The sequence below is a fragment of the Micromesistius poutassou genome (genome assembly GCF_964030765.1).
Source record: "Micromesistius poutassou genome assembly, chromosome: 20".
In the NCBI taxonomy this organism is placed as follows: Eukaryota; Metazoa; Chordata; class Actinopteri; order Gadiformes; family Gadidae; genus Micromesistius; species Micromesistius poutassou.
Window position 1 is genome coordinate 4946077 of NC_140290.1, and position 11252 is coordinate 4957328.

At 48.3% G+C, this 11252-nt stretch overlaps 1 protein-coding gene across 1 annotated transcript in view; it reads right to left on the minus strand.

The window, feature by feature from the left end:
* Nucleotides 1–4002: 4002 nt before the first annotated feature.
* efna1a (ephrin-A1a) overlaps nt 4003–11252 on the minus strand; it is a gene marked incomplete at its 5' end in the record, with an annotated part of 9145 nt that continues 1895 nt past the window's right edge. The window contains 4 exons of the mRNA XM_084484815.1: nt 4003–5649; nt 5894–6016; nt 6162–6227; nt 6836–7131. Of these exons, the coding sequence (XP_084340941.1) occupies nt 5516–5649; nt 5894–6016; nt 6162–6227; nt 6836–7131 (619 nt within the window). The 3' untranslated portion in view covers nt 4003–5515. The remainder of the gene's footprint in view (nt 5650–5893; nt 6017–6161; nt 6228–6835; nt 7132–11252) is intronic.

An 11252-nucleotide genomic window follows, 5' to 3' on the forward strand; every position in this document is an offset into this window, starting at 1 on the left:
AAGAAAAAATCCAAGGATTGTGTAGCTTGCCATCAAGCCGTCAAGATGTTTTCCGGCAGCAACACAGTCACACTCAAATAACACCTTGTTCATGTCACTCTACTTTGACTACCTCAACAGGAACACAGAAGAAGAAGACACATTGTGAACTTATCGACTTCATGAGCCAATAACACAAATAACAGGTTTTCACAGGTCATAACAACCTCAAGAAAACACTTCTTGAATCTTAAGATCTTGCATTTTTGCAAAGCAAAAACAATTTTGTACATTCAAATAATGTTGATACAGATCAGTAGAATAGACATAGAAATGGTATAGGCCATACAATTATTGATTTATGTCTGTAACCCCATTGTGGGACAAGTACACCAGATTTGTTGTAGTTTATGAAGAGATGCACATCACAGTCAAATGCAAAAGTACTATTGCCATTATGTTGAACTGGTTTTATTGGATAAACAACCCAATATTTACCAATGATCCAGGAAGAGAGTCGCTTGCTACTTTATTTATATATGTATGAACATGGATAGTATCATCTCCAAAGCATCCATTGCCTTTGACAGATATAAATCCCTAACAGCACAAAACAGCTAAGACTATCTCTTGAATTTCCCTGATTGAGGCCGAGATCAAGGCAGCTAAAAAAAAAATACTAGATCTGTTTGGTTTGGCAGCTTTGGATATTCAAACAGAAGTATTAAACAGCTCCACAAAATAAATTACTTTATTCTCATTGCTGTTTTAACATTAATAATGCTATCACATAATCTTTTTTGGGTACAATATGTTACGATATTTATTTTTATTTTAAATATCTGAGTGTTTGTTGAGACCTTGCAGGTGTGTGTGATTGACTGTAATGACAGTTGGAGGGTGGGGCTGTTACTGAGAGAGTTTGTGATCGGCTAAATAATAATAAGTAAGGCAGCAAGGCAGACTCAAAGTGACTCAAAGTGCTTCACATATAAACATTGTCATACAATAAAAATAAAATAATAGATAAGTAAAAGAAAAAAATGAGTAAAATAGATAGAAAAATAGAAAATAAAGGCAAAGTTTAAAAAAAAGAAATAATATATTTTTAGTTGTATAGCAAATATGGTGAATATGTGGAAAATCATAGGGTTGCAAATGGATTTCTACGGCAGATACAATTTACTTTCCGACATTAGTTTGTAGCTTGAGCAAATGAAACAAGATGGCCACCAGCAGTTTTTTATGTGATAGGACTTGCCAACAATTTACAAGCAACTCCATATTGTAGATATGGGTTAGTGTGTCAAGTTTGGGGCTGATTAATCTCAGCCCAAGCCATCCTACTGTGTTTTGCAGAACTTCTAGGGGGTGATGGAACAGACCATGGGCTGGATCCAAAACTGCCTTCTTTCCTGGTCATGACAGAGATATTCTTCAAAAGAAAACTCATTTGAAAATCCAAGATGGTGGAAAATCTATAAGACAGACTATTGATACAATTATATAATAAAAAAACAAAACTCTGTGGGGTTGGCCCGTGGACCCCTAATGAACAGGAAACACAATTGCTTGCAGGAAAACAAGACAGATGACCCTAGAAAAGGAGTGAGACAGGATGGTGGGCGGGTGCCATACCTCAACCCTCGACCAAGGGAGGGATGGGAGCGGAGGGGAGGGGAGGGCGATCGGTGCAGAGCCGGCTCCATATTTATACTAGTATTGTCTGACCAGGGAGCCGTCCTTCTCATCAACCGTATGACCCCAGGTCACTGTGTATTTGTGTTTCTGTGAGTGTGTGAGTCATCTAACGCCAAACAAAATCCCTGCTGTCGCGGGACTGGAGCCACCGTGAGAATGAAGGCACTTGCCAAACACACAAACGACACACTACATGCTACACACAACACTCCACACACAACACTCCACATACTACACGCTACACACAAAATTCCACACACTGCAAACAACATACTACAAATGACGCTATACACAACTTATTACACACTACACACTGCACACAACACGCCAAACACAACAACACTCCACACAACGCTCAACACACTACACGCTACACACCAAATTCGACACGTAACATACACAACAACAGTCCACACACCACACTACACACTACACACAACACTCAGCTAAATTGATGTCTGTGCAGCTTTACTCTGCCATGCCGTGCCTTTCTGCAGCCTATACATACAGAGTGCACCAGATTAAAAAGTCACCCGTAGGTCAGCCCTATATTGTTCTCACCCGGCCTCGCAAACAGCTACTTATGGGACACGGCGGTCCTGCCCCCGTTTTGTTTTTTACGGCAGGACGGAGGGCGATTAAAGCCACAAATAACTCTGTGACGATAACCTCTCGCCGAGGCCTGTAGCAGATAATATCTGCTCCTCAGAGTGGCTCGACAGAGAGATAGCTGGCAGGCACAGGCTAGCTGGGTCAGTACTCGGTGCCCTGTGGTTACTGAGATACAGGCAACTGCGTCCAATGACACACTGCGATGGGGCCAGCTGGCCGGGCCCATGAAGCCATCTCTTCTCCCCCCCCTCCTTCCTTCTGAAACCCACAGTGCATCTTTCTTGCCAGCGCCGTTTCACCACACACTTGAGTGAGTTTAATCCTGATCTATTGGTGTGATTATGTATAATCACTGTGTTTGATTGGCCCTTTAGGCAAGGGGTTTGTCTTGGGGAGGATGTGTTCTTGAGTCTCACTATATTTACAAATGGCCGTATTTACTAGAGGTGTGCGGAAGTGGTTCCCAACGCTTTATCTTGGCTGATTGCTGTGTCGTGTTGTAAAACTGAGAGAACGATCCACACCATTACATCCAGGCTGAGTCACTCCAATTATTCATCCAAGATATAAAATAAAAAAAACCAACCCATTAAATAGTAAACGTGTCTTTTCGTCATTGACGGTAGTTAAACACACAGGGCCCTCTGGAGTGTGGTTCTCCAAGTTTGCCATCGACATCCTCTCGGCAAAGCTTAAGACATTTACAACTGCTCCTAAGCCTTTACACTCGCTCATCAATGATGCTGGTGTTTACTCCGAAAGCGAGAGAGTAAATAAAACAGACCGTCCCTATTCAATACGGACTACAAGCTGTTATTGAGCTGGGTTCCGGTAAAGGGGGGGGTGGGGAGGGGGATAGAGGCGTTTAAGAGGGTCTGTCTGTCTGCTGCAGGGGCCCTAATTTATGGCCCCTCCTTTGAGGAACACAAGGGAACCTTGCAGCAGCAGTGGCCCCCTTTGTTGCCACAGCTGTTTTTACTGTCATGGCTGCAACGCTGGGGCTCCGCTGGGCAGGGCGAGCCCGGAGAAACATAGAGACACTAACAATGGAGTCCGTGGTGACACTTCAGAGGAGCATAGAAGCATGGGAACTGATTGGAGGAAAGAGCGGAGAAAAAAAAGAGTTATGGTTGGAGGCTCATCGCCATAAAAAACAGGAGATAAAGACCGTGATGGGATCACACCTGTGCATTTAATTCCCCTGCCAAGTTTCAAGGCAACTGTTTTAATGATGGAAATAGACTTCCCTTTCTTCTTTTGTACTGAGGAAGACAGGCCTCTTTCTCTCCCTGGATCATGGCGCCGTCTTTGTGTATCTCATCCATTGACCCCACCGTCACTTTACTGTGCGAGCCATTATCTCTGCACTATTGATGCGGTTTGAAGATACTTCCAGCCGATGCTAAATGCGGATTCAAAAAGCGGTTCATCTCGTGGAGCTGTGGTGTGATTGTTCGGCGGTTGGCACTTTCGTTTGAACAGGACCTGAATTAGATGAACTAGGACATCATTCGACGACACCAAGAGATTAATCAGAGACAGGCTGTTTGGGTTTTCCAAAAAATATTTAATTTCACATGAAACTTTCACATTGAGCATATCAAACAGGTTCTTTTTTAATAGAATCTTCTCTATATACATATCATACACTTTTTCTTACTTTACACAATGTACAAAATATGGTAAAAAAACAAAACAATGACTTCAATGGTAGTCTTACACTGTTAGTGTGCCTCGTTGTTCCGGCCAGCACATCTAGTGGAAATGCACTTGGCCACTCTAGGTTTGATGCCGTGTCCTGTTTGTAATACACTGATTATAGGGGGTAGAATATAACCTCTTTGTATCCCAATGTCCAAACTTGTATTATCCAAATGTAAAAATTCCAACCAAATGACCAAATAACAGCGTTATCTTTGGATTGGCGTGGTTTAACTCTGGGTGTGCTTGCTTTCTTGTTCGTGTGCAGCTGGATTTCATTTGTTAACAAAAAATGGTGACAATGATCACCATGGTGACATTTCTATTCTCGTTTTGTATTGTTTGCTTTCTGCTTATAAATGTTGGTCATTTTCTCTGCGACGGGGGATACAACAAAAGGGAGAAGGCCAGCCTCTCCTTCACGTAGCATCAGTGTTAGCTTTTGGCAGATTAACAGCTTGTTTTTCTAGGTCTGTAAAGCCCTGGCAATATCTCCCTCGTCTCCATTCTCGCACATTCACCAAAAAAATACAGTCTCCCTTTCACGCAAGCGACGAACCACAACATAAAAGGGAAGAGTAAGTTGTCCTCATTTCCCCACAGTAAACATTTTCTTTGTTCCAGCATACTGCGCGTTACAGTAAAGCCTTTCAGCTGCAAAATGGCATAAATAAATTTCACAGAATGTACACTTAACATCGATAAGTTTCATGTATCTGTCCCCTCAAGTGTACTATGTCGCCATGCATTGTGGGTGCGTTGGGTTGTCCGTACTGTGCAGTGTGGTGCTACAGTGTATAAGCACGTGGTCGAGTGTGCTCTGGAGTGGCAGTAATTGAAAAAGAAACCAAAAAAACGGAACAACTAAACAGCTTTTGTTGATGCTACATATAAAAAGGAACTAGCCAGGTGCGACAACAATGCCACGCAAAACCGTTACGTTCACGATACAAAAGTACACAATACTCAAAGGGTGGAATAGAGCACACGATGGAGCGATGGCTGGTCTTTGGCCCGACAGTTTGCATTCACCTTTTATCTACATCGTACAAATACTTTTTTCTCCGTCCCATCATCCATGATTGTTCTTCATCCAGTTAAGCTTCCTCTTCCAGTGAGTGTATGTCGTTTTTCCAAGCGGCGTACTAACGCTGTCTGTTTTGGTTTTCTAGGAAGAGGGCACGAAAAGGTTTTCAAGGTGGGTACAAAACACGGTCATCTTTTGAAAGATGAAATTAGGCCCAAATGCTTCCTCCCACGCTTGGCTTCCTTAACATAGAGTTTCTCCTTACACTTAAGTGCCCGTGAGTCAATCCATACCAAGTGTTAAACATCACTCTCTCTCTCTCTCTCTCTCTCCCCCCCGCTCTTTCTCTCCCTCCCTGTGGCCAGCACTGGGGGAACCTCAGTGCTCCAAGGTCTTTCTTCCTTTGAGTCTGCGGTTTCATTCGCACGGACTGTCTTCATTGTAGTCCCCGAAAAAGTCTATGTGTGGGAATTGTAGTTCTTCCCACGTTCACCCTCAGTGCTGCAGCAGCAGCAGTAACGACACCGGCACCACCAGCAGCAGGAGGGTGGAGCGGGACGAGGACGCGGCCCCGGTGATGGTGCGCTTGCTCTTCTGGACGTCTGGCAGGATCACCACGGGGTCGTCCGCTGGAAGGGCGGAGGACGAGAGCAAACGTTATTCATGTTGAACGGCGGCCCGCGATGGTAAATATTTATGGAGGTGCGACAACGCCCTCTTTCTGAAGTTTTACAGCGCTTGAATGAGGGGGGAAAAAACTGGAAAGAAAACGACGACAACCGTCCAGGTTTTAACGACACACTCGGATGAACCTGAGCGGTTTAAAAGACGGGATAATGAGAGTAGAGCGCGCCGTGGCTCTGCCAAGCGTACCTGCAGGCAGTCTGTTGGACGGGTTGTGGACGCCGCCGCCGCCTCCCGCCTCGGCGCCGGCTGCCCCGGCGGCCCCGGCGGTGCCGCCGCCGCCTCCCTTCGCCACCCGCGCCTCCTGAGAGCCTGGGACGCCAACAGAACCAACCGTTACTCATCCACGCGGGGAGCAGCCCAGGGGCAAGGGTATTACGAGGTGAGCGGGCTGTGTGTGTGTGTGTGTGTGATTCCACTCCCAGCCACTGGGGGGGGGGGGGGGGGGGGAACTTACCGTCGACAGCGATCACGTCCACCCTGAGCCGGAGGCACTCCTGCCCGTGGTGGTGCAACGGTTTAGCTGTTGGGGAGAAAGAAGGAGAGGACCCGGGCGTTAATTACAGGCCGACTAATGCACTTATGCCCTCCTGGAGCCTTAATCCGAGAGTGTGTGTGTGTGTGCAACTGTGCCACACATAGACGCTCTGAGACAGACGGCCGCGAGCCAAAGCCTAGGGAGCCATCTGGGGAAACGGGCCGGGGAGTGTACCGTCGGTGGCGTTTGGTCTAATTACAGCTATTGGTCAGGGACAGAGCGAGGCTTGTTCTAGCACTAGCAGTTTAGTAGGAACACAAAGTGGTACGAAGCTAGCAGACCGGGCCGACACCCTGTTAATGGCAACGTAAAGCTTTGAAAAAAAACAAAAATAAACAAAGAGAGAAAAAAAAGAAAAGGACTGGTCTTTATTTGCCTGCCAAGGAGCATGCAGTCATTGGTTAGCAAGACACGCACAAGGGAACCAGAATCTCTTGAGAACCCGGCGACTGGCCGAACGCAGCGCGCCTCGCACGACCAGCACTACAGATCCCCAGCCCGCGTCTCCGGGAGGGAAAAAGTAATCTCGTACTCTCGGAGACGGAGCGACGACCAGACAAAAACAACAAACACAGCAACGAGACGCGACTCACAGATATAATAGTAGCTCTCGCCCTGGCGGAACTCCTTGCCCAGGGTGAAGGGCGTGAACCGCTGGAACTTTTCGGAGAACTTCTCGGGGGCGTGGGGCGCGAACGGGTGGCTGCACTCCCAGCGCATCTGGTCGTAGGACTGGGGCTTGCAGGCGTCGTAGTCCTCCTTCTCCACCATGTAGAGGACGTAGCGCTCGGCGTCTTGCGACACCACCTCGCCCAGCGGGTAGTGGGGACACACGATGTCCAGGTAGTCGTTGAGCCGCACCTTCACCGCGTAGTCGTCCCGCACGAACCTGACGGGGGGAGGAGAGAGGGAGAGGAGGAGGAGGGGAGGTTAGCCGAAATGTTGAACAAAATGTTGAAAATGTTAATTACCGAGATTCATGCAAAAAAATCAGGTGATTGCGTATCGACCGGCGGCGTGTACCGGCGGACCATCAGGGGAAATCAGGAGTCGAGAGAAGCGGTAGGAGACCGCCAGGGGCGAATCGACGCAGGAGAAGGGAGGGAGGGAGGGAGGGAGGGGGGGGGCGTCTGCGTGTCGTGAATAGAGTTTGGAAAATAAACAGAAACAAGGTGAGGTGAAGAGCGAGGTACATGAGGGGCGGTGGGGGGGGGGGCTTGCTCATCTGAATGTGGACGGGCGGGGGTCTATTGAGTGAGTCGGCCGGGCTGAGAGTTGACTCTGGAGCGTATTGATCCCCGTGTCCCCGGCCCACAGCGGCCCGGCCACTGTTTACGGAGAACCGTCGGCACTCCGTTATGTCTGCCAAGACAGCAGATGAGTATCGACATCTGCCGGGCCCCAGAATCACCCTTGTGGATGCATGCACACACACACACACACACACACACACACAAAGTGTGACAGAAATGCATAATGACGAACACTCCCAGAAATACACACACATACAGCTTACTTAAATTAGGGACAGGGATGTAAATAGCGAGGACCAGTTACATATGTTTTTAACCCTTTCATTAAGAGCAGAGGGAGAGATACACACACACACACACACACACACACACACACACACACACACACACACACACACACACACACACACACACACACACACACACACACACACACACACACACACACACACACACACACTAGTGCTCTCCCACCACACGCCCTCTCATTACAAATAGACGGAGGAGGGACAGAGGGAGAGAGAGAGAGGGAGGAAGGACGGAGACAGTCTGGCTGTCTGCCCAGGCGTCCATCACTCCGTCCACTCCTCCTACCCAGCTACTCCCTTTTTTTCTATGGATGCCATATCGAATGCTGCACAGTAGTTTTGCTGCCCTCCATCTTGAAGCCTTATCAAAACACTTCATCAAAAATAACCAAAACCAAAACGCCCTATTGAGAAATTTGACAAAGAGTGTTGCCCATCTTTAACTGGTACAATGCAATCAATCACATCACGTGACTTTATATCACAGGCCTTTGTTTAAACCTGTCCAAGCGTCGACGTTTGCGAGTGTGATGGCGATTACATTCTCCGTCTTTCAGCCCAGCCGTATTCTCACACAGATAAGTGTTCATCCCCAGGGGATTATCACCAAAAGGTAGCCATGTTTCACCCCCCCAACCCCCCCCCGGGCCTCCGCCTCCCACTCATGACAGAGAAAGTCCTTGGGGGGGGTGAAGGGGAATGTGTGTGTGTGTGTGTTCATGGCCGTTTCTCTCTTCTCAGCGGTGGTCATCCATCACCAGCCTAGAGGGCTAGCAACACACACTTCCAAGTCATTCGATCTACTCCGTCACCGGCCAAGAGTGGGGGGCAGGGGGGCTTTCTCACACACACACACACACACACACACACACACACACACACACACACACACACACACACACACACACACACACACACACACCAGGGGGGTTCCTGGAGTGTGGGTACAGCTCACTGAACTTCTATATTTACACAACACGTGCACAGAATGTGTGGAGAATATAGGATTCTGTTGCTTTTGCAATGAATCCGAGCCGTGGCTCAGCCTCTCCTGGCGAGCCAGCGACGGCGGGCTGAGTGCAGGCGGGCCAGCAGAATAATGAGAGCGCTTTACCACGGCCAGATCTGCTACTGCTGTCACCAGCCCTGAAGCTGCTACTGAAACATCAGCCAATAAAAGCTTCACATTAAATCCACTCTCGCTTCCGAGGTTGGAGGCCACGTTTAAAACTACCACCCCCCCCCCCCCGCTTCCCCTCTGCCGTTGAAATACCCAGATCATTTATTTTATGATTACTCATAAAGAAACATGAGTCATCTAAATGCAAACTGGTGACATTGGGGAAGATTTCCTGTCCAAATAGAGCGCTTGTGTCCCGGTGACAAGGTCCATATGTGTGACTTAGGATCAAAGTGCTCCCTCCTCCTCCTCCACCACCTCCTCCTCCTCCTCCTCTCATTAGCTGGTGTTGTTGTTTGTTGCCAGGGGACCCCTGGTACAAAGACAGACGCCATGGCTCCATAGTTTTGGGGCCCCGACTTTTGCTCCTTTTCAAACCCCCTCCCCCCATTCACCGTGACCAACCATCCACACAGACCCAACACACACACACACACACACACACACACACACACACACACACACACACACACACACACACACACACACACACACACACACACACACACACACACACACACACACACACACACACACACACACACACACACACCTCTCTCTGTTCCCCCTCCCTGCGCTCCACTGCACTCCCCCAATACTGATGACCAGATTAGCTGGCAGCGGCAGCCAGCGTTTACAAGGGCAGAGCCGGCCAGCCAGGGCCAACAAGAGGCGCTCTGTTCTCCAGCTCTTTTGTGGCCGCCAAACTTCCAGCGCTAGCCGTGGATGATAAAAAAAAAAAAAACGCTCCAACATGCAGCGGGGCTTATGGAACATCTAATGACTGTTAAGCAAAGATCCAGGAGGCTCTGTGCTTATCAGCAGTCTGGTGTCCCCGCTCCGTTCACCAGATCACCGATACCGCCAGAGCCCCCCCCCCCTTCCCGGACCCCATCACCATTCCAATCCAGATCGATGGAACAATATCGGACAAAACAATCCTTACTGACCCGCGACCGCGACCGAGTCATCATCCGCTTGACAAACAGCGGAAAGCGCACACACAAAAAAAAACGTGGTTCTTAACTAACAACCACCCACCCCCCCCCCTGCACCCCGCCCCGAGATTATAAACTGTTAAACTGCTCATGGTATGGTCCCAATGTGTTCATCAAAAGAGAGCTTTGGAGGGCTGCAATTAAAAGACAAAAAGGGGGCATTAAAGTCACTCTTGGGGGGGGGGGGGGGGGGGCTAATTATGCCGCTCAGGCCCAGGGCCCTGCCCCCTTCTGGGGCTAAGCGATGGGGTGAAAGGGGGGGGGGGAGGGTCAGAGGGCGGGAGCTGGGAATGGCTTTTGAAGTTTCTCACCCCCCCCCCCCCCCCGCGTGGAAGTGTTGTTCACTCTGTGCGACAGTTGCCTTATATAAAAAATAAAAAAAGCCCCTCGTTTTCATACAGTGGCTCTATTCACAATTCACCATCCGAGTGGTTGGATACTCATTGCAGGAGAGGGGGGGGGGGGGGGGGGGGGAAGAGGGGGGCATATTGGCTAGCCTAACATTATTAAAAATAAATACCTTTTCATTATCTTGATGACTCTTTTGTTTAGCCTTCTGCAACGGCGTGGCGTCGCGCCGCATCATCAATTTCATTACCTGATTAGAAGCAGACGCATGCACTTCAAGAAAGGGCGAGACGGCCTGGGCGTGAAACGGTTCGGCTGACAAAGTTAGGCGTTCACACCTCTCATTAACTCTGGAACAGCCTCCCGGGTTATCTTTGTTAGGCGTCAACCCAGGCGCCCACCTTTTAGTTTTTATCTTGCTCTCTGAAAGGGAACTTATTCCTTGTATATTCCAGATCGTTCCAGGGGGTGTTTGCGCCCCAGTGTTTGTGTAGGGAGGGAATCTGGGGCTGGGGCTCCAGATTCCTTTCATCGTAAAATGACCCAAATTAACTTTTTGGGATTTTAACCATGAATTATTTTGTCTGTGGGACAATTTTTCAATAACAGCGTATGCTGCGAGTTGAACATACCGTTGATTTAACATATCGCTTGCTTTTTGTAAATGATCTGAAACTGAGAAAAACAACACAACACTACAAACAGCAGCTACAGGCAGCCAATGAAACCCAATTTGAATAATTTCATTGGTTACCCTGAATTATTTTGATAACCAGCGATTAAACAAACGACTAACTCGCCTGATGGTCTCCCGATGGAGACTCTTTTGATGTTGGGCAGAAATAACTAATGGGGCGGGGCTCTGCATTCTATGCTTTAGGGCTGATTTGCTAAACTATGGCAGATATCAAGAGCAGACACTG